The 25,138-nt window shown below is 35.9% G+C and overlaps 1 protein-coding gene across 2 annotated transcripts in view; it reads left to right on the top strand.

Moving 5' to 3' along the window:
- KLHL1 (kelch like family member 1) overlaps positions 1-25,138 on the top strand; it is a 382,161-nt gene that overhangs the window by 351,023 nt on the left and 6,000 nt on the right. Inside the window, exon 10 of one of the 2 annotated variants that reach the window (XM_027590019.2) lies at positions 23,780-23,951. The exons of the other annotated variant lie outside the window; for it this stretch is intronic. Within the exon in view, the coding sequence (XP_027445820.1) occupies positions 23,780-23,951 (172 nt within the window). The remainder of the gene's footprint in view (positions 1-23,779; positions 23,952-25,138) is intronic. 2 annotated transcript variants of the gene reach the window in all.

Genomic DNA, 25,138 nt, shown 5'->3' on the forward strand with positions numbered 1-25,138 from the left:
GGCCAAATACTATTCCATTGTGAATATATATACACCATATCTTCTTTATTCATTTGTCTATCAATGGACACTTGGGCTGCTTGCATAATTTGGCTATTGTAAATAATGCTACAATAAACATAGGGATGCATACATCCTTCCAAATTAGTGTTTTTGTATTATTTGGGTAAATACCCACTAGTGTGATTACTGGATCATATGGTAGTTCTGTTTTTTTCCACATCTTTGCCAACACTTATTGTTCCTTGTGTTTGATTTTAGCCATTCTGACAGGTGTGAAGGTGATATCCCATTGTGGTTTTGATTTACATTTCCCTGAGGATGAGTAATGTTGAACATCTTTTCATGTCTGTTGTCCATCTGTAGGTTGTCTTTGGAGAAATATCTGTTCATGTCTTCTGCCCATTTTTTAATTGGATTTTGTGTGTGTGTGTGTGTGTGTGTGTGTGTGTGTGTGTGTTGAGTATTTTAAGGTCTTTATATATTTTGGATACAAACCCTTTATCAGATATGTAATTTGCAAACATTTTCTCCCGTTCAGTAGGTCTTTTAGTTTTGATGGTTTCCTTTGCTGTGCAGAAGCTTTTTATTTTGATGTAGTCCCAATAGTTTATCTTTGCTTTTGTTTCCCTTGCCCCAGGAGACATAACTAGAAAAATGTCGCTAAAATCAATGTCAGAGAAATCACTGCCCATGTTCTCTCCTAGGAGTTTTATGGTTTTAGGTCTCACATTTAGGTCTTTAATTCATTTTCAGTTTATTTTTGTGTCTAGTGTAAGAAAGTGGTCCAGTTTCATTCTTTTGCATGTAGCTGTCTGGTTTTCTCAACACCGTTTGTGGAAGACACTGTCCTTTTCCCAATGCATATTCCTGCCTCTTTTGTCAAAGATTAACTGACCATATAATCGTGGGTTTATTTCTGGCCTTACTTTCATTCTTTCTAATATTTTTTCCTTCCTTTCTCCCTTCTTCCCTCTTTCCTATTTCCTTCCCTCTTTCCTTCCTTCTTTCCTTTCTTTCTTCTACTAATATTTAAAGCCCTATAATTTTTTTCACAAGAATTTAAAGTGATATTTTAAAAGATCCTTTAAAAAAGCTTTAAGTAATCATTTATGAATGTTTGTTAATTCTCTTTTTAAAAATTGGATATTTTATTGTTCTATTCATCCTATCATGTTCTACTACCCCCTTCAAACTCTCAAAGGCGAATTATGGACTTTGTTTTGTGTCATACCTTTCTTAATGGAAGACACACTTATTAGAAGTCTATTTTCTATAATCCCAGTCCTCTTTTTCTTAATGTGTTTTTTTTAAAGATTTTATTTATTTATTTGACACAGAGAAATAGCGAGAGAGAGAGAGAGAGAGATAGCACAAGCAGGGGGAGCGGCAGACAGAGGGAGAAGCAGGCTTCCTGCATGAGCAGGGAGCCCGATGTGGGGCTCGATCCCAGGACTCTGGATCATGACCTGAGCTGAAGGCAGTGGTTTAACCAACTGAGCCACCCAGGCACCCTATGGTCCTCTTTTAATTCTTCCTAAAAATGGCCAAGTGCACAAAAGTCTGGAGTAGAAAGCCACCTTGGCTTCAGGTTTGGTCCAACAATCCAAACACTTCCTGGCACGGTTATAGCTAAATTCTCTTTAAGGGCGCTACCTCACTTAGAACTATTATATTGTGTGGAGTAAGGATCAGAGTTAGTGAACCCGAAGATGATACTTATTACTTAAGGATACATGCTGATATATGGGGAAGTAGGACTAGGGAATACTGAGGTCAACTGTTTTATCAACTGGGATAGGATAAGTAATTCTACTGTAATGAATAACTTCAAAATTCTCTGTGACTTAATACCATAATTTTTTTTCTTACTAACACCACATGTCCATAACAGATCCATGATATCATTGCATATAAGCTATGCATATAAGAATGGGTTATAAGCTACAATACAAGCACTGCTGGTGTCAAATGGGAAATGTATACACTGTTCACTGATTCCTAAAGATTCTGCATGCCCGTAATATAATTCTCTTTTCTTCATACTTTGACAAACCAGTCATATGGCCACAGAAAGGTTCATGAGGGTGAGAGAACTTCTACATGGGATAAGAACAAGGGATATTTGGTGGATTGCAGTGATGACCATAAAAATTTTCCTCTTAACATTAAGAAACCACATCCATTATATTCATGCTTTCAAGTGGCATAGTCAGTGGGAGAAAAGTGCTCTTTTATATTGTTCAAAGGATAGGAGATGTTTTTTACTGAACATAAGGCCATTGGCAAGACATAGATTTAGTAAACAGACTCTGTTCTCTGTTCAAACTTAAACCACTTCTTGAATAAAACATGTTTAATGTTATTGCTACTGTGTGAAATGAACTGTAGATATATGCGTATCTATGCACAGAGGAAAGCATTACGCTCAATACAGTTTCACTTCAACATTCTCTTGTCCAGTGAAATTAGGAACTACAGGTGTTATAGTGTGGACAGTGGTCAGAGTCCAAATAAATAGATGTATGCTTTTATATATACAAACATGAAATCATTTATTTAAAAAATACTGCTTATAGACCAACAGCTCATTCACATTTTCCTCTGCTAAATTCTTGGGAAAAATAGCAAGAAAGATTAACATGATGTGGCTCCTATATATACTTTACTATATATCTTATATAAACATTACTAATGAAATGATATTTCATTTATTCTCTTCTAACATTACTGTATAATGTATTACAATGTTGTTTGTGAACAGCCATAAATTATTCAGTCTAGGAATACATTTATGATGCAAAATTAGACTTAAATAAGTGTAGCTATTTTAAGTTATAGGAGTACAGTGGGTATGAGCAGCTTAAGTAATGAGGAAGCACACAGCATTATCATGATTCTTATCCCAGCTCATATTATGTGTCAGATTAATAGCATTTTTGAAGTTTTTATAACATATATTCTATATTGACAATTTCACATGTAAATTGTCAATAAATCAAAGTACATAACAGTACTCTGTAGAATTATTTTACACATATAACATAAAGACTGTTTTTTGGTATATAACCATAAGAAAACAAACCCTTAGGAACAATAAGAAGTAGTGTACAATGCTACGTATTACAGATGGATAGAACAAATTTTGTATGACAGTGATTTCTTACGGAAACATAAAGGTATTATATAATGTGCTGTTAAAATACAGTTACGTAAGACATCACAAGATGTAAAGGGTCAGGCTGTCTTGAACACAAAGAATACTGGCCCCTCAAATCAGAACAGGAACGATGGCAAGGACTAGGCAAGAATAGGAAGTTTAGAATAGTTGATGGAACAGTGAATAGTAGTTTTGCAGCCAAGCCTCACTTTAATGAGAGCATCTTAGTGGACAAAATCAGTGTCCAGAAGGTGCAATCCATTAGACAAAGCACATTTATCTATTTTATTCTACAAATATTGTGCATATATTTTTCACTGTGCTAACTCAAGCTAAGAACTTATTAGAAGAAAGAGACAGTTAAATAATTAGAACTTTAAGATCACAAATAAAACAGAAAACAGGGCAATGGATCAGAAAATATGCTCAAAGACATCAGTACCACTGCTGGCTAATAATAGATCAGGATCACCTTTGCCCTCAAATTTGCATCCCAGTAATACAGCCTGCAGGAGAGGGATATCAAGATAATAGGAGCCTTCTAAATATGCTTTTGTAATATCCACTCTTGTTTCCTCCTATTTAACCTCCATATAGCAGCCAGAGAGATCTTTTCATAATGCAGATTTGACCTGAAAGCACAATGGAGTTTTCCTTTGTAACAATTATCAATATTATGATGAAAAATTATTTAAAATTTTTCAACATAGCTAGGATCCAGGTGCTGGTGATGATCTAGATTAGCTTGTTCACCCTTATACTCTTCCACTTGGCACAAAGTAAATCCTCACCAAGCATTTAGCAAATCAGGTAGAAAAATAGGCCTCAAATTTCTCACAAGAGAAGGCATCTGGAGATACACTGTACATAGGGAGTTATACAGATTAATAGATAGAAGGAAAGATAGGGATGCATGAAAGGATGGAAGAATGGATGGATGAATGGACTGATGGAAAGACAGATTTGATTTGATTAGATTAGATTAATGTATAATGTATTATTTGTTTCAGGGGTGCAGGTCTGTGATTCATCAGTCTTACACAATTCACAGTGCTCACCATAGTACATACCCTCCCCAATGTCCATCACCCAGCCACCCCATCCCTCCCACCCCCCACCACTCCAGCAACCCTCAGTTTGTTTCCTGAGATTAAGAGTCTCTTATGGTTTGTCTCCCTCTCTGGTTCGAAAGATACAGATTTTTGTTTATTTTTCTATTTCTCTTTGAATGCCCATTTCCATCATTATAGACTGAGTAATAATGCTTTCCATACATATATTTTAGGCATTTATTGGGTAAGCAAAATTTTTGATAGGGCCTAAAATATTAAGCAACTGTTTAGACATTAATTGAAAATTATATCTTTATATCTAATCCAAACACTATTAACAAATAAGCATCTATAAATTTTTTTATATATTACTTAAATATAAAACTTTTGTTCAAAGTTTACCAAAATCCACACACTGGTCATATCAGAAAAAGTCATCTAAAATAAGAATATCTAATTTTTCTGTCAAGATATGGCTCAAAATTTTGATCATCTTTAGATCTTGATAAAAATTAATAAAAGTTAAGATTTGCTCTCAGACATACAGAGATAAATACATTATTAATTTCACAAAACAGTTTTTTAAAGTTACTGTAAAGCTTAATACATAAGAATAGAATTTTGGGTTCTTTCATTTCTCTTCTTAGTTCATCTTTTTGGTTTAGAAATAACCCAAGAGTTGTAGCAGTTCTAAATAGTGAAAACAGATGATCAAGAAGAGACTTTTATTTAAATTATGGGCACTTATCCTAGGCCTTATATAGCATATTAAAACCTTAACTCATATTTTGATATATGTGAGATCCTAAATTTTCTACAAGACCGTAATTACTTGAACTGTTTAAAGTTAAAATGTTAGATAGGGGCTTTTGAGCTTTTTAGTAAGACACTTTCTTCTTCCTCCTAAGATCTTACTGTTAGCAGTAAGCCCCCAAATGACTGTAGCATGAAAAGACTAACTAGTTTGCTGTTAATGTTATTTTTTTCTTATTGGGCACATAGAATCTTTGCTATTTCTTTGATATCAAATTATGTTCAAATTTCTTTTAGACACATATACAAAAGATGGAAATCCTGACAGCCTCTGTGTGTAGGGGCCCTGCTTTACAAATGGATGCAAGAACTATTAACTAACACCAGAGCTAAACTAATTTAGATGTGTGATTAGATATTTGCCTCAGTGGCTTATGAGGCGAGTGGCATCTTCCAAGTGGTCAGCTGGAGACAGGGGATAACAGAAAAATCTGCTGTCCTTGTACTACTACCTGGCAGGATGGCATCATGGTTATTCATCTGCATGCTTTGCAGGAAGAAGAACAATAATTCTGTGGAAAGGTAGATGTACATGAGTAGATGAAACATTATGTCCCATATAGATGGAAGGATATCAACCCGGGTTGTCAAACAGCAAAATTCATTTTCATGTTGTGAGAGGCTATTTAATACACAATTTGGACTCACACCGCTGATAATAGTTTTCTGTTATATTAGTAGAGAAAGTGATTATATAATCAATTGTTCCTTAGTTCTGAACTGTTAAAAGGTATTTATTTTTAAAAGTGAGTTTTAACTAGCATTCAGATCTCCTGGGTATGTTCCATGTTCTATTGATTGACAATAATTTAAATAATTTTTGAAGCTCTGCTGAGGAAACTACATCTGAGGAGCCAAAGAGCTGTGTGTGGCTTAGCCTTGCTTTCCCTGGTTCTGTCAGCAATTTGTTTCTCCTCTCCTCAACCTTGAAGACAGGATGCAATAATTACGATCTAAGTCAAAATAGGATTTTTCACATGCTTTCATAGAGAAGTTAAATTAAATTGAAATCAAATTAACTTTTTAAAACATTTTTGTATATATACACAAGGGATATTGGAAAGGGGAGCAGAAATCTAGTTACCCCATCTTCTTTCCCAATGTTTCTGTGCCCATTATATATTAAGAGAAGTACCAAGGAAGATTGGGAGAATGTCAAGAGATATGCTTAAAAAATCTATCTTAAAAGTAAAGATTAAGCACATAATGTGAGAGTCACAAACACACAAACAATATTGAGAATGATTTTTTTCCCCTACGTTGTGCTGACTTTTCCCCCTCTGTCATGGGGTTGAAATTGATAGTCGACTCAAAACCATTTCACCTGTCTTGTGACCCTAACTAATGGGACTGCTGCAACTAAATCAAAACAGGGAACATGTCCTTACACAACGTGTGGAAGATCCAGTGAGAGGAATCTATACCAATCAGAGAATAATTTGTATGTGGAGACTGAATTTGAACTAAGAAATCCTGTCTTGGATGGTTGCAGCCTGATAGTTAAACTATTCTGAAATTTTCTTTTCTTCTTTTTTTTTTCCCTAAAGATTTATTTATCTGAGAGAAAGTGAGAGAGTGCATATATACACACACACAATCAGGGGAGGGACAGACAGAGGGAGAGGGAGAGAATCTCAAGCAGACTCCCCGGAGAGCATGGAGCCTGACACTGGGCTCAATCCCAAGACCCTGAGATCAGGACCTGAGCCGAAATCAAGAGTTGGATGCTTAACCAAGTCACCCAGGTGCCCCATGAAGTTTTCATTTTTTTAATTTAAAAGTAGTTTGTTGAGGACATAGAAAATCAGGAGAAAAAATCATAAAAGAAGAGCAATTTTATCAGTAACTCATTAAAATACATTTATGTAAATTGTTGTCTACATTTGATTCTTTTTCAATGTTTTAAGATATATTTACTAGTAAAGGTTAAATTACAGAAAAAAAATCAGTCTATTTGTTCCTTTCTTCAATTGTACATTCAGGCTCTATGTGTCAGGAGTAGAGCACAGAACGAATGCTTAAATACACTGTCTAAATAAATCAATGGATGGATTAATGTACATGGTCTGATGGATTGTGCCTTCTGATCTTAAATTCTACCAGGACTTGTGGCTTTCCTTTTTTTTTTTTTGGAAAAAAGGGTTGGATCAACAATACTCAAACAGTTCTTTTAGTTTTATAAACTTTAGATATAGTTGTTACTAACCATATGTGTGTCATATGGTTAATACAGATTTATAAATATTTTTCAATATTTTCTTTAAATGCAGATATTTTTATATTTCTTTGAAGGCAGATATACACTTCATGAAAATATTTGTTATTGTTTTGATTATTTCTAACAATTCTAAAATCTTAGTGGCTTAAAATAATTTTATAATTGTTTCTTTTATGATTGAAATCTTTCATGATTTTGTGTTGACTGGGTTCAGTTTGGGCTACTCTTTTCTTCCACAAGATACTGGCTGATGCTACCATCATCTGGGCCTCAACGAAGCTTTAATGTTCACAATCCTTTTCTGGCAGAGCTAGGAATTAGGGCTGCCTCTCATCTGAGAGTTCAGTTGATGCTTCAACCAGAGAACCATAGTTCCCCTTGGGCTGGACTTCCCACCATATGGTGGCTGGGATTCCAAGACAAGGGAGTCCAAAAGAAGGAGGCTCAAGAGGGTAAACATCCAATACAATGAATCGTCAGGTCTCTGCTTGCATCACACTTGTTAAAGTCACACAGGCCAACAGTGGTCACAGCAAGGTGAGAGTATACTACTCAAAGGTATGACACTAAGAAGTGTGGTTTATTAGGGGCCACCAAAGTAACAATGAGCACAATTGTGCTTACATTTTAAAAGTAATTTTCCATCCTGCATTCATGTATGTATGTACATATATATATATATATATATATATACATACACATACAAACACATACACACATTTTATCCTCATCTTATAGCTTTATCAGTTAACTCTCTAATCTGTTTAAGTAAATCACTTGGCAAATAATATAAAATGCTCATCTCCTTTTACACTTTTCTTTGGGGAAGTTAATGGGGTCATGTAATCTGACTCCTTTCTCTGCCTTTAGGGGAGCCAGTCCTGCAGGTGTGCACTGTACCCACCTCTCTTTGTTAGAAGTCGCTGCCATTGTGGGCCCCTTGGTAGGTGGAAACAGGAGCACCAAAAGCCACCAGGGCCTATGGATTACAATAAAGAATTAATAATTTCTAGGGACTCTATGGCTATGCCCCTGGAAACAGATGAGCCATTCAGATCTGAGGTGGTGCAAAAACTGAGTCCATGAGTGAAGTAAGTTATGGGGAAAATGACTGATTTCCTTATATGTATGTTTTATTAAACTGACTTGCTTCTATGAGAATTCCTAGAATTAAATTGTTTCAAATGGAGATAGTTTTCTCTCCATATTCTAGTTTATTATATACAACTTTCTGAAAAAAATACCTACATAATTATAGCGCTGTAGTGATTACCTTTATAAGTAATAATTGTAGTAATACATGAAATATTTACCAAAACTTACTGTGTTCTGGGTCATAAAGTAAATCTCAACAATTTTCAAAAGCTTGAAATCTCATAGGGCATTTTCTCTGGCCAACATGGAATTAAACTGGAAATAAATAACAGAAAAGATAAATTTTTACATGCTCAGCTGTTTGTTTTGTGTTTTCGTTTTTAAGGTAAGCTCTATGCCCAGTGTGGGGCTTGGACTCACCACCCCAAGATCAAGAGTTGCTTGCTCTACCAAGTGAGCCAACCAGGTGCCCCATGTTCAACTGTTTGAAATTTAGGTGATATATTTGAAACAACATGTGACTCCAATTAGAAAATAATTGAACTGAGTGAAATGAAAATATATATCAAATTTTGTGGAATGTACCTAAAGAAATCCCTTTCTAAAAATAATATTCCTTTTACTAAAGGTTTTTCCAGATGCTTACACTAAACTTGGTATTTCCAGTCTCGTTGCAAGTCTAGAAAAAAGAAAAAAAAAAGATACAGATTCATACTGTCATTAAAAGATGTCTCCCAATTTTCCTAGACTCTTATCAAGATCTTAGTAGGAATGTACATCCTTAAACTTTGTTTATACTGCACAATGAAAATTGTTAAAGAACCAAGCAATTTAGGCAACACTGTTTGAGTTATTGGAAAGGCTCACATTAAGAGAATACTGCATGTATCAAAAGTCACCAAAAGACTAAGCCACTCCTGTGACATGTAACATGGGGTACTAAGTTTCAGCATTTCTAAAGAAATTCTTAAAGAGAAATTTATATTTATATATATATATATATATATTATTTTTTTAATAAATTTATTGTTATGTTAATCACCATACATTACATCATTAGTTTTTGATGTAGTGTTCCATGATTCATTGTTTGTGCATAACACCCAGTGCTCCACACAGAATGTGCCCTCTTTAATACCTGTCACCAGGCTAACCTATTCCCCACCACCCTTCCCTCTACAACCCTCAGTTTGTTTTTCAGTCCATCATCTCTAATGGTTCGTCTCCCCCTCCGACTTACACCCCTTCATTCTTCCCCTCCTGCTATCTTCTTCTTCTTTTTTTTTCTTAACATATATTGCATTATTTGTTTCAGAAGTACAGATCTGTGATTCATCAGTCTTGTACAATTCACAGCGCTCACCATAGCACATACACACCCCAATGTCTATCACCCAGCCACCCAATCCTTCCCACGCCCCACCACTCCAGCAAACCTCAGTTTGTTTCCTGAGATTAAGAATTCCTCCTATCAGTGAGGTCATATGATACATGTCTTTCTCTGATTGACTTATTTCACTCAGCATAACACCCTCCAGTTCCATCCACGTCATTGCAAATGGCAGGATCTCATTCCGTTTCATGGCTGCATAATATTCCATTGTGTATATATACCACTTCTTCTTTATCCATTCATCTGTCGATGGACATCTTGGCTCTTTCCACAGTTTGGCTATCGTGGACATTGCTGCTATAAACATTGGGGTGCATGTGCCCCTTCGGATCCCTACATTTGTATCTTTGTGGTAAATACCCAGTGGTACAATTGCAGGATAGTAGGCTAGCTCTATTTTCAACTGTTTGAGGAACCTCCATACTGTTTTCCAGAGTGGTTGCACCAGCTTGCATTCCCACCAACAGTGTAGGAGCGTTCCCCTTTCTCCGCATTCCCGCCAACATCTGTCGTTTCCTGACTTGTTAATTTTAGCCATTCTGACGGGTATGAGGTGGTATCTCATTGAGGTTTTGATTTGGATTTCCCTGAGGCCGAGCGATGTTGAGCACATTTTCATGTGTCTGTTGGCCATTTGGATGTCTTCTTTGGAAAATGTCTGTTCATGTCTTCTGCCCATTTCTTGATTGGATGATTTGTTCTTTGGGTGTTGAGTTTGATAAGTTCTTTGTAGATTTTGGATACTAGCCCTTTATCTGCTATATCATTTGCAAATATTTTCTCCCATTCTGTCGGTTGTCTTTTGGTTTTGTGGACTGTTTCTTTTGCTGTGCAAAAGCTTTTTATCTTGTTGAAGTCCCAATAGTTCATTTTTGCCCTTGCTTCCCTTCACTTTGGTGATGTTTCTAGGAAGAAGTTGCTGCGGCTGAGGTCGAAGAGGTTGCTGCCTGTGTTTTCCTTTAGGATTTTGATGGACTCCTATCTCACATTTAGGTCTTTCAACCATTTGGAGTCTATTTTTGTGTGTGGTGTAAGGAAATGGTCCAGTTTCATTCTTCTGCATGTGGCTATCCAATTTTCCCAACACCTTTTGTTGAAGAGACTGTCTTTTTTACATTGGACATTCTTTCCTGCTTTGTCAAAGATGAGTTGACCATAGAGTTGAGGGTCCATTTCTGGGCTCTCTATTCTGTTCCATTGAACTATGTGTCTGTTTTTGTGCCAGTACCATACTGTCTTGATGATGACAGCTTTGTAATAGAGCTGGAAGTCTGGAATTGTGATGCCACCAGCTTTGCTTTTCTTTTTCAATACTCCTCTGGCTATTCGGGGTCTCTTCTGGTTCCATACAAATTTTAGGATTATTTGTTCCATTTCTTTGAAAAAAGTGGATGGTATTTAATGGGGATTGCATTGATTGTGTAGATTGCTCTAGGTAGGATTGATATCTTCACAATGTTTGTTCTTCCAATCCATGAGCATGGAACGTTTTTCCATTTCTTTGTGTCTTCTTCAATTTCTTTCATGAGTATTTTATAGTTTTCTGAGTACAGATCCTTTCCCTCTTTGGTTAAATTTATTCCTAGGCATCTTATGGTTTGGGTGCAATTGCAAATGGGACTGACTCCTTGATTTGTCTCTCTTCTGTCTTGTTGTTGGTGTATAAGAATGCCACTGATTTCTGTGCATTGATTTTATATCCTGCTACTTTACTGAATTCCTGTATGAATTCTAGCAGTTTTGGGGTGGAGTCTTTTGGGTTTTCCACATAAAGTATCATATCATGTGCAAAGAGTGAGAGTTTGACTGATTCTTTGCCGATTTGGATGCCTTTGATTTCTTTTTGCTGTCTGATTGCTGTGGTTAGGACTTCTAATACTATGTTGAATAGCAGTGGTGATAGTAGACATTCTTGCCGTGTTCCTGACCTTAGGGGAAAAAGCTCTCAGCCTTTCCCCATTGAGAATGACATTCACTGTAGTTTTTTCATAGATGGCTTTTATGATATTGAGGTATGTACCCTCTATCCCTATACTCTGAAGAGTTTTGATCAAGAAAGGATGCTGTACTTTGTCAAATGCTTTTTCTGCATCTATTGAGAGGATCATATGATTCTTGTTATTTCTTATATTAATGTATTGTATCACGTTGATTGATTTGCGGATGTTGAACTAACCTTGCAGCCCAGGGATAAATCCCACTTGGTCATGGTGAATAATCCTTTTAATGTACTGTTGAATCCTATTGGCTAGTATGTGGTGAGAATTGTTGCATCCATGTTCATCAAGGATATTAGTCTGTAATTCTCCTTTTTGATGGGGTCTTTGGTTTGGGGATCAAGGTAATGGTGGCCTCATAAAATGAGTTTGGATGTTTTTCTTCCATTTCTATTTTTTGGAACAGTTTCGGGAGAATAGTTATTAATTCTTCTTTAAATGTTTGATAGAATTCCCCTGGGAAGCCATCTGGCTCTGGCCTTTTGTTCTTGGGAGATTTTTGATGACTGCTTCAATTTCCTTAGTGGTTATAGGTCTGTTCAGGTTTTCTATTTCTTCCTGGTTCAATTTTGGTAGTTGATACATCTCTAGGAATGCACCCATTTCTTCTAGTTTATGTAATTTGCTGGCATAGAGTTGCTCATAATATGTTCTTATAATTGTTTGTATTTCTTTGGTGTTGGTTGTGATCTCTCCTCTTTCATTCATCATTTTGTTGATTTGGGTCATTTCTCTTTTCTTTTTGATAAGTCTGGCCAGGGGTTTATCAATCTTGTGAATTCTTTCAAAGAGCCAGCTCCTAGTTTCGTTGATCTGTTCTACTGTTCTTTTGGTTTCTATTTCATTGATTTCTGCTCTGATCTTTATTATTTCTCTTTTCCTGCTGGGTTTAGGCTTTATTTGCTGTTTTTTCTCTAGCTCCTTTAGGTGTAGGGTTAGGTTGTGTATTTGAGACCTTTCTTGTTTCTTGAGAAAATCTTGTATTGCTATATACTTTCCTCTCAGGACTGCCTTTGCTGTATCCCAGAGATTTTGAACAGTTGTGTTTTCATTTTCATTGGTTTCCATAAATTTTTTTAATTCTTCTTTAATTTCCTGGTTGACCCATTCATTCTTTAGTAGGATGCTCTTTAGCCTCCATGTATTTGAGTTCTTTTTTACTTTCCTCTTGTGATTGAGTTCTATTTTCAAAGCATTGTGGTCTGAAAATATGCACGGAATGATCCCAATCTTTTGGTACCAGTTGAGACCTGATTTGTGACCTAGGGTGTGATCAATTCTGGAGAATGTTCCATGGGCACTAGAGAAGAATGTGTATTCCATTGCTTTGGGATGGCATGTTCTGAATATATCTGTAAAGTCCATTTGGTCCAGTGTTTCATTTAAAGTCTTTATTTCCTTGTTGATCTTTTGCTTAGATGATCTGTCCATTTCAGGCAGGGGGGTGTTAAAGTCCCCCACTATTATTTTATTGTTGTCAATATGTTTCTTTGCTTTTGTTATTAATTGCCTTATATAATTGGCTGCTCCCATGTTAGGGGCATAGATATTTACAATTGTTAGATCTTCTTGTTGGATAGACCCTTTAAGTAGGATATAGTGTCCTTCCTCATCTCTTATTACAGTCTTTGTTTTTAAATCTACTTTGTCTGATATAAGGATTGCCACCCCAGCTTTCTTTTGGTGTCCATTAGCATGGTAAATGGTTTTCCACCCCCTCACTTTCAATCTGGGGGTGTCTTTGGGTCTAAAATGAGTCTCTTGCAGACAGTATACTGATGGGTCTTGTTTTTTAATCCAATCTGATAGCCTATGTCTTTTGATTGGGGCATTTGGCCCATTTACATTCAGGGTAACTGTTGAAAGGCATGAATTTAGTGCCATTGTATTGCCTGTAAGGTGACTGTTACTGTATATTCTTTGTGTTCCTTTCTGATCTATGCTGCTTTTAGGCTCTCCTTTTGCTTAGAGGATCCCTTTCATTATTTCTTATAGGGCTGGTTTCATGTTTGCAAATTCCTTTAGTTTTTGTTTGTCCTGGAAGCTTTTTATATCTCCTTCAATTTTCAATGAGAGCCTAGCTGGATATAGTATTCTTGGCTGCATATTTTTCTCATTTTGTGCTCTGAATATATCATGCCAGTCCTTTCTGGCCTGCCAGGTCTCTGTGGATAGGTATGTTGCCAATCTAATGTTTCTACTATTGTAGGTTACATATCTCTTCTCCCGTGCTGTTTTCAGGACTTTCTCTTTGTCTCTGAGACTCATAAGTTTTACTATTATATGTCGGGGTGTTGACCTATTTTTATTGATTTTGAGAGGTGTTCTCTGTGCCTCCTGGATTTTGATGCCTGTTTCCTTCCCCACATTAGGGATGTTCTCTGCTATAATTTGCTCCAATAGACCTTCTGCCCCTCTCTCTCTTTCTTCTTCTTCTGGGATCCCAATTATTCTAATGTTGTTTCATCTTATCGTATCGCTTATTTCTCGAATTCTGCCCTCGTGATCCTGTAGTTGTTTCTCTCTTTTTCTCAGCCTCTTTATTTTCCATCATTTGGTCTTCTATATTGCTGATTCTCTCTTCTGCCTCATTTATCCAAGCAGTTAGTGCCCCCATTTTTTATTGCACCTCATTAATAGCCTTTTTGATTTCGACTTGGTTAGATTTTAGTTCTTTTATTTCTCCAGAAAGGGTTTCTCTAATAACTTCCACACTTTTTTCAAGCCCAGCTAGTATCTTAAAGTCATGATTCTGAACTCTAGGTCCGACATTGTACTAATGTCAGTATTGAGTAGGTCCCTGGCAGACAGTACTACCTCTTGTTCTTTTTGCTGAGGTGATTTTTTTCGTCTTGTCATTTTGTCCAGAGGAGAATAGTTGAATGAGAGAACAGAATGCTCACAGGTTAACAACGTCTCCAGCAAATATGCTCTATACAAATCAGAAAAGACCTGAAACAAGCGGACAAGAAAGGGAAAGAAAGAAGAAAGAGAAAAAAAAAAAAAAAAAAAAGGAAAAAAGGAAAAAGAAAAAGATAAAAACAAAAACAGAACAAAACAAAACAAAACAGAATATGATCAAATATGATCAGACTAGTGCATAGATCAGTGCCACACAGTAGATTTTGGGAGTATTTTGGTCTGTTAGAAGAAAGTGCCTGCTAAAATTTCAAAGGAAGAAAGACTTATATATGTACACAATAAGGGTTGATACAATGAAGGGATGGAAGATGACTGTAAAGATGAAAATTATAAAAGATTTTATAAAAGGAATTGATAAGATAAGAAGTTGTTTTTAAAAAGAAAGATTTAAAAAAAAAGAAAAAAGAAAAAAAAAGGGAGAGAATGTGATCAGGCAGGAGACTAGAACAAAGCCATACTCTAGTGATTTAGGGTATATTTTGATCTGTTAGAAGAAACTGTACCTCAAAATTTTAAAGAGAGAATAACATATATATATGCCAAAAATAAGGGTAACTACTATGAAGGGATAAAAATATGTCTCTAAAAATGAAAAAAAATGTTTTTTTAAAAAAGGGATTGAAAGATGTTGGTTGAAAAAGGGAAAAAGAAAAATTAAAATAAAAAAGAGTTAAAAAATTAACTTTCAAAAACTAATGAATTATGGTAAAAAAGCCATGAATTCTACGTGCAGTATTCCCCTAGCGCTGGAGTTCTCCTCTCTTTGATCAGTAAACTTGGTCTTGGCTTGCTGGCTGTTCGTGCTGATCTTCTGGGGGAGGGGCCTGTTGCCGTGGTTCCCAAATGTCTTTGCAGGAGGAGGAATTGCCCCGCCTTTGTGAGTCCGGGCTAAGCAAGCTGCTCGGGTTTGCTCTTAGGAGCTTTTGTTCCCTGCAAGCTCTCGGTACAGCTTTGGAGGACCAGGGTGTAAATGGTGGCCTCCCAATCTCCACCCGGAGGAGCTGAGAACTCGGGGCCCTGCTTCTCAGTGTGCCCCCAGAGAAAAGCAGTCACTCCCGACTCCCCGGTCTCCGGCCACACTCCATGCTCACCCGGCCTGTGACCGAGCCTGTGTCGAGTCTCCAAACCCAGCAGATCCCTGCGGCGTGCTTTTGCGCCGCTCCTCCTGGGGAGGAAGGGGAGTCTCCCCAGCTGCCACTTGTTGGGTTCCTGCTGGAGGAGCAGTGGCCTAACTGGGCCGCAGATCACAGTTCATGGCAACCCCGAGCTGAGAGTCTGCGCCTCGGCTCCGTCTCTGCATCCGGCTTCCCCGCTCCAATACCTGGGAGCTCTGCCGCCCTCAGGTACCCCCGGTCTTTCTGTGACCCCGAGGGTCCTGAGACCACACTGTCCCGCGAGGGTTCCACCCCCCGCTTAGCCACTGGAGTGACGTCCCTCTGCGGAGCCGACTTCTAAAAGTTGTGATTTTGTGCTCCGCGGCTCTATCACTTGCCAGAAGCTGCCGATGGAGGCCCCCTCCCCCGCCGTCTATCGTCCCGAACATCGCCTGGGATTCACTTGTCTGCACGTCCTACCTTCCAGAAAGTGGTCGCTTTTCTGTTCAGAGTGTTGTTATTCTTATCTTCGACCTCCTGTTGAGTTCGTAGGTGTTCAGAATGGTTTGATCCCTATTCAGCTGAATTCCTGAGACCAGACGAAATCCAGGTCTCCTACTCCTCCATCTTGCTCCGGCCCCCAAGAGAAATTTATAGACTTAAGCACATATACTTAACAAGTTAAAAGAGCAGAAAAGCTAAGATTTAAGTTTCAATTTCAAGTTATAATATCTAGACCAAAAACCCTACCAAAATAGAAGTGAAATAATGATAGAAATATATTAATTAAATATAAAACAAACATGAAATAAGATTAAAAATAAGTCTAATTTGTTTCTCTAAAAATAATTCGAATAAAATTTATAAGCTAGTTGCCAGATTGTCAAGGAAAAAGAGAAAAATTACCTATATCAGAAATATAAGTGGACATCACTATCATGTGACTATAAAAAGAGAGTATTTGAATATTTATGACATTATTTGAACTTTTAGCTAAAATGAATAAATTTATAGAAAAATAAAACCTACATATTATGCAAAAAAAACAAAACAAGAGAAACACAAGAGGTGGCTAAACTCATGAGCATAGATACAAATATCCAAAAGAAATATTAGCAAATCAAACTAAGATATAATGAAAATGATAATGTATTTCAACCACTTTGTGTTTATTACAGAAATACAAGTTTGGTTTAATATAGAACAACTAATCAGTGTAACTCAATATAGTTATAAAATAAATAAACTTCTGAATAAATGCAAAGATGATAAAATCCAACACCCACTATAATAAAAACTTACCAAACTTGGAAGAGAAATTAATAGAAAAATAGTCAAATATTGAAATATATTCTTTTGAGATTTTCACTAGAGAAAAAAGTGACTGCTAATACCACTTTTACTCAACATTTTAAAAGAATAACTACCCAGTGATAAAGCAATAAAAGAAAAGAAAATTCATAATTAGAAGGAAGGAATAAAACTGTCAGTATTAAAGGTTACATAATAAATATCCAATGATAATCTAACCACACTGTAATTAGAAACTATTTGATTTAAAAAGTGAATTAATAAGGTTGCTATATAGTAAGTCAATATATGAAATTAATTATATTTTCTACATACAAGCAATAATAACAAAATTAATGTATAAAAGTTGCCATTAAAAAGTTGAAAAAAAATACCTAGCAATAAATCTCACAATATATATGTACCACCTCTAAATAGAAAATAAAACTTTGAGAAAAGTTTAAATAAGTCAATAAGAGAAAAATATGTATCATATGATCTCACTGATATGAAAGAATTCTTAATCTCAGGAAACAAACTGAGGGTTGCTGGAGTGGTGGGGGGTGGGAGGGATGGGTGGCTGGGTGACAGACATTAGGGAGGGTATATGCTATGGTAAGCACTGTGAATTGTGTAAGACTTTGAATCACAGACCTGTACCTCTGAAACAAATAATACAATATATGTTAAAAAAAAATAAAAAGAAGATAGCAGGAATGGAAAAAAGAAGGGGGGGGAATCTGAGGGGGTGACGAACCATGACAGACTATGGACTCTGAGAAACAAACTGAGGGTTGTGGAGAGCAGGGGCCCGGAGGAATGGGTTAGCCTGTTGATGGGTATTAAAGAGGGCATGTACTGAATGGAGCACTGGGTGTTATACGCAAACAATGAATCACGGAACACTACATCAAAAACTAATGATGTAATGTATGGTGATTAACATAACAATACAAAATTATTAAAAAAAACTAATGATGTATGATGATTAACATAACATAATAAAAAAAAGTCTTAAGTAAATGGAGGGGAGTGCCGTGTTCATGGAAGAGAAGACTAAATATCATAAAAACATGAATTGTACTCTAAAGTGATGTATGGACCCATTGCAATCCTTATTGAATTGTAAATGCTTGTCCAGTATGGATTGTGGATGTAAAGTTGAAAAGTTGATCCTGTAATTTAAATAAAAATGAAAAGGGCCCCAAATTCCAAGAAAACTTCAAAGAAGTAGTAGATATTACAACTAACTGTAAGGTTACTTTAAGGCACCATGACATTGGCCTAGTACAAACAAGTAGACAAAACAGATTTGTGTTCAGAAATAGGATCATACATATAAGGAATCTTGATTTATGGCAAAGGCAAAAAATCATATCTCATGTGGAAAAAAATTAGTTTTAGCTCATCTTTCATATCCCACCAAAAAATCAATTCAAGATGGATTTTAGATGTAAATATGAAACAAAGCTTTTAGAATATAAGAGGGGCCTATCTTCACAGTTAGAAGAATGTGAAAGATTACTTAAACTGCATCTGGAAAGAGTTATCCATAAAGAGAAATATTACTGTTAAAATGCCTTTCCTCAGGTGTGCCTGGCTGGCTCCGTTAGCAGAGCATGAGACTCTTGATCTTGAGGTTTTGAGTGCAAGCCCCATTTTGTGTGTAGAGATTACTTTAAAAACAAATAAATAAAAAATCTTTCCTCAAAATATAGCATGAAGAGTAAAAATTTATTCCAGAGAGTGGGAAAAATATTTGCAAAACGTATAACTAACAAGGATTTGTTTCTAATAAATAAATCTAATAACTAAATCTTCTTGGCAGAAGATTTTATCAAGAACTCTTGGAAAGATGACTATTGGGAAAAATGCTTGATGTTATTAGGCATCAGAGAAATGAAAATTAAAATCACAGTGTCATACCAGGACCTACTAGAAAGGCTAAAATGAAAATAGCTAATACCAAATGTTGGAGAAGATGTAGAGCAACTGAAACTCATTATACTCATGGTGGGAGTGCAAATTGGCCCAGACTCTGTAATACCAGTAGGCAGTATCTACCACATTTCAAAATATGCATTCTTTTTGACCCAGAAATTCTATTCCTAAATATCCATTAGATATGCATATATATGAAAATATCTGAACTATGATGTTTATAGGAATATTTAAATTTACAGTTTTAATTAATTTTATTAGAATTAATTTACTTTCCTTTCCCATCATGTAAGCATTTCTGAAGTCATAATCTCATGAGACCTGATAGACAGATGTTGATTTTCTTTACAGGAAAAATAAAATGTATTTTGAGCAGCATTATTGTCACTCTTAATTGCTTAATTCAAATAATTTATGAAAATTCAAACATAGATTCTATAATTCATATACCAGAAATCTAAAAGCCTCTTTTTTTTCAAAGCTGTTTATACATTTTCACAGCATGGATCTCATCTTATTTCTCTGGTTTTATTCTTTGCTTTATTTTGTTTTACAGGCAAACAAACCTGGCTACAAATCACTTCTATATTGTTTAATTTGCTTTCTGGTTGAATATTGCTTGTACAAATTTAGGAAAAATGAGTATTAATTCTATTTGTTCCCAAAGTAAGGCTTGCATACTTAAAAACTGCTTCCCTTTAAATATTTTAAGATCAATTTTTATCCTTAAATAATAGAAAAAAAAAACAAGGCTTAAATTTTTTTTTTAAAGATTTTATTTATTTATTTGACAGAGGAGAGACAGCGAGAGAGGGAACACAAGCAGGGGGAGTGGGAGAGGGAGAAGCAGGCTTCCCGCGGAGCAGGGAGCCCGATGCGGGGCTCAATCCCAGCTGGGATCATGACCTGAGCCGAAAGCGTCGCTTAACCAACTGAGCCACCCAGGCGCCCCAAGGCTTAAAAATTTAACAGTACCTCAAAAACTTCAATGGGGATTTTCAATGAGACACTAAGTTTTATTCTGTGACTCTCATATGCCTTCAAGTTTTCATTTTACAGCCAATTTTAGCCCCTACATACTGGTGCTTCTCTTGCTTAAGGGCTATAAACTTTATTAATAGAGTCCCTGATACAGAGCTCACACTCTGACTGCGAAGGCCAAGGTGAGATGTAGGAAAAGCAGACAGTCTAAATACAAAAGGACAGCTACACTACTCCCTTCACTGCCCCTACTGCCTTGTTCTTTAAAAAAATAAAGAAAGAAAGAAAGAACCAAAGAAAAAAGTAACGTTGAGGACTAAGTTTCATCAAAAATGTTAACTGACAATGACCGAGTTCACTGTTAATAATTGTTTGGAAAATGGCTATACATCTGTGGATCTTCTCCTTAGTTTAAAAAAAGCTATTTCATTTATGGGGTAACAATTTTGTATATCCTCAGGCTGAGAGGTGAATCCATTGCGTTCTGAATATAGAAAAATCAATTTAGAGTCATTAATTTGCAAACAAGGATAACCACTAGTAGGTAACTTTGTATTTATGTAATTATTTCCTCTGTATCCAGGAGAGAGTGTGTATATGGGTGGGGAGGAGTTGGATTGTTTTTGTTTTGTTTTGGTTTCATTTTTTGCATTACAATATAGAAATTTAAATTTAAATTTTCACCATTTCCATATATGAATTAAAAGCTTGTTTTTATAAGAAAAAAAATATTACCTAGATTTGAAGACAGGCATATCTAACCCAAAGATCTGGATTTTCTAGAGTGCATTAAATTTTTAAAGTTCTCTTCAGGAATTTTGTAAAATATATATAAAAAAGTGATATCTGTTTCTAAGTGTAGGATATTATTTCTAAATGTGCACCTAAATATATGACATACTAGTGTTTTCTTATTTTCCCCTGGAATATGAGTATTTGAAAATTGTTCAATATTTGAGTTTCACTTGAAATTTCATAAGTCTTCAGAAATTCATTTATTATTGCTCCATGCACTAGTGTTGGCGATTTTCTCAGTTCTTCTGCTTTTTGCAAAGTGATAAAGTCTGCTTTGCAGACAATAGTTGAAAAAAAATTCTATATAGCTGGATAACAATTAAATGCAGGATAAAGTATGACTTCAGAAAAGCTATTTAAGTGAAGTGATCGTGACAAAAGGCCAGCCTGGATTTTACTGAAGAATGAATAAAGTGTAAAGAACGTTCGCTTTTCATTGATAATTAAAGTGTATTATATATTCTTACTTTTAAAGTTATTTTTACTACAGATCTTTTCTGACAAAAAAAAAAAAAGAAACAATACAATAAACTTCCCTGTACTCATTACCTGGCTTCAACCACGATCACCAGTGTGTCATTCTTGTTTATTCCATTTCCCTTTTCTCTCTCTCTCTCTCTCTCTCTTTTTCTGAAGTATTTCAAAGAAATTCTCAAACATGTCATTTAGCTTAAAATATTTTTGAATTCATCCCAGAAACAAAAAACCAAAAACGATCAGGACTTTTTTTTTTTAACATAACAACAATGCTATTACCAGAACTAATAAGAACTTCAGTAATTCCTTATTAAAATCTAATTCCCAGGGTATATTAAAATTTTCAAAATGTCTCAAACATCCTTTAATAGTTGGTTTATTTGAATTGGGATCCAAATAAGATTCACTTACTTTTTTTGTTATGTTTAATCACAATTCATTTAGAACAGCTATTTCTTCCTAACTATCTGTTCATTATTACTGGGGGTTTTGCTTGTTTGTTTTGCTATTGATTTGTTGGAGAATTCAGTCAGTTATCCAATAAAACATTCCACTCTCTGGATTCTCCTATTTGATTCCTTGAGGTAGCCTCTTTCCTTCTCCTCCTTCTTTCTTTTGTCCTTATTTTAAAAAATCTTTTTTTTTAAAGATTTTATTTATTTATTTGAGAGAGAGAGAGAATGAGAGATAGAGAGCACGAGAGGGAAGAGGGTCAGAGGGAGAAGCAGACTCCCCGCTGAGCAGGGAGCCCGATGCGGGACTCGATCCCAGGACTCCAGGATCATGACCTGAGCCGAAGGCAGTCGCTTAACCAACTGAGCCACCCAGGCGCCCCTTAAAAAATCTTTTATATTTCATATAAAAGATTTCATATTTTATATGTTCATGGTAAGTTTGTCTTTTCTTCATGGTAAGTTTAAATAAAGGTTTTGATGACATAGATTTGTGATGTTTTACATTTATTAACTATAGCATGTAAAATTACATTTTTATTTGCCTAGTTTTGCAGGCATTCAACAAATTTCTCATTTCGTGTAGATTATCTTGGCTGTCACAACCTCTCCCACCGTGGTGTGTAAATGCATGTAACATCGTGGATAACTTGAATATAGAGAAATATAAATTTCCGATCCTTGGGGTCCTCCCTAACCATTTCTTTTGTAACAACCTTCTTTATTTTCAATAAATATGTAGGTGGCTTTTTGTTTTGTTTTGTTTTGTTTTTTGCTTGTGTTTGTTTCTTTGTTTTAGGAGTCTGTGGGTTGAAAGTTTCAATTGGTGGGGTGCCTGGGTGGCTCAGATGGTTAAGTGTCTGCCTTCGGCTCAGGTCATGATCCTGGGGTCCTGGGATCGAGCCCCGCATCGGGCTCCCTGCTCAGTGGGAAGCCTGCTTCTCCCTCTCCCACTCCCCCTGCTTGTGTTCCCTCTCTCGCTGTCTCTCTCTCTCTCTGTCAAATAAATAAATAAAATCTTAAAAAAAAAAGAAAGTTTCAATTGGTGAAACACAAGATTGGAGTGGAAAAACAAACTAAGAATATATTTATTGTATCTGTTAAAAAAAACAAACCAACTTTCACCCAGTATTCTTTTATATTTACTCTGCCGGGCTCTTACTAGCTTTTTCATTTCTGTATCTGACCTTGAACGTGCAGGTTAAAGGCAAAGAATTGGTTTAATCATTCATTCTTAGCTGCAGTAAAGTACATTCACAAAAGTATTCTTCAGGCTTTTGCCACTCAAAATAAAAAATATCCATATGTAATGCATGGTAGTCAGACTTTCTGGAAATTAAATTATTTTTGGTTTAAGTTCAGTAATAATAACTTGTGCCCCCTGCTTCAATCTCTTGATTTACCAATCTCTCCCTTAAAGTGAATCCCAAATAATGCCACTAAAGCACAGTTCTGGGCACATTGTAATTATTTTCCCCAAGTTTTCCAAAACACCTTCTTACTCATCACACAAACCATAAGCTGATCAAAAAACACCCTTCCAGGCACTCTGCTCCTTCTTCTATTCCTGAACTTAGTCACCCTGCACCCCTGCTTTCCTCAAAGTTGGCCATGCATTTTTATTAACACTTCAGTTCTTTTGCATAAATATCTCCTTTTCTTTCTAGAAAATTTAGCTACACCTTCAGACCTGATTTACAGCAGACTTCAACTGTGGAGAATTCCATAATTCTCCCAGATTTTTAACCATTACTTCTGTTTCATTACCATAGCACTTTGCTTATATTTGCTTTACAGAATCTCATTCTGCAGCGGATAATAGTTATTTACATATCTGCCTTCCTTGTGGAAAAAAATCATGATGTAGATTTTTGTTGAGTACCTGGACATCCAGTCAAGGTATATTTTTAATATACCTTAAAATTTAAAAAGCCAGACATTGTGGATATTAACTCTTGTACATCTGCTCAAATGATTGAGCTTTTAGAAAAAACATACTTTTTTTTCTTCTCATGGTGTGTTTTTGAAGGAGTACCATTCATATAGTAAAAGCTGAATGTGATTAGAATATGCTATATCCTATTATCCTTACATTTTAGATACGATCCCAAAACAGACACATGGACCATGGTGGCTCCTTTGAGTATGCCCAGAGATGCTGTTGGAGTCTGTCTCCTTGGTGACAGATTATATGCCGTTGGTGGCTATGATGGGCAGACATACCTCAACACTATGGAATCCTATGATCCACAAACAAATGAGTGGACACAGGTAAGACTGTTGCCAGCATAATTTACTTCAAATACAAGAATTTACTTCGTTTACATCCTTCTAAATTTCCACGAGCCCAAAGTGATTGATTTAGCCCGTTGTCACGTTCATTTTGTAAGAAGTTCACTAAATCATATGTTTTTGTGTACTTTTATGTATTCCATACTTTAATAAAATTCATATTAAAAGGGGACATTCATGCCTCATTGGGATTTCCACTTTATTATAAGTAATAACAACAGCCAGGGACTGAATTTTAATTAGCTGAAACAAACAGAAAACAAAGTGATATATATTGGTTCACAAAAACCTAACTTTAGAATATTTGGTTTTAGAGATAACTGGAATAAGAAGATGGAAAGCTGCAGAAGTCAACTTTATGCCTCCTATTTTTGCTTGACTATCTTTAGGTCCTATCAAGTCCATTTTTGCCTACTGCAGAGAGAATTTTCCATGGAATGGAGCTGCTGGAAGCTCCAAGTAGTAATCCTCACAGCCATAAACAGAAAACAAAAACAAAACAGCAAAGATCTCTGAATGATCGATCATGTAGAAAGTGCTCACCCCCAGACAATCACTTTGGCCTGGAAGACAGAGTAAAATAATTGGCCAATCTTAAGTGAGGTGTTATCTCTTGATATATAGTACACTGTGGTTAGAGACTCAGGATCATGCTAGAATAATGTAGCTCCCATTCTGGTCACACAGCTAGAAGATTTGTGTTGCCTGTGTGGGTGCTGGGGGAAAATAGTGCATTGCAACTTAATAATAATGGAAAACACCTTATTCTGTATAGCTACTATGACCTTGCTTATAATGGAGGGAACGGACATATTCTCAGACTTTTGTCCTCATATTCAACTTCTATTTTCCTTCTTTCTTTTCCAAATCTCTCAATATTTCTATTATTCCTCCCCTTTATCAGAAACCTAAAAGCAAGATACCATTCCAGCAAACAAATACATCATTTCCATTAATGGGTGCAGTGAGATTCCAAAGCCTTACTTAGTTGAATCAGAATAGGAACCTCATCTTGTAATATTCTTCAGGGGATAGAGGGTTCTATTTGCTGGTGGGGTGGGTGGGTGGAGTCACAGAAATTGACTAAAGTTTATCTGAAGAACTTGGTTGGAGTAAATTTCTTTTAAAGATACTTACTTTAAAGACACATAACTTCCTTGATTGTG

The sequence above is a fragment of the Zalophus californianus genome, chromosome 3 (assembly GCF_009762305.2).
Source record: "Zalophus californianus isolate mZalCal1 chromosome 3, mZalCal1.pri.v2, whole genome shotgun sequence".
Classification (NCBI taxonomy): Eukaryota; Metazoa; Chordata; class Mammalia; order Carnivora; family Otariidae; genus Zalophus; species Zalophus californianus.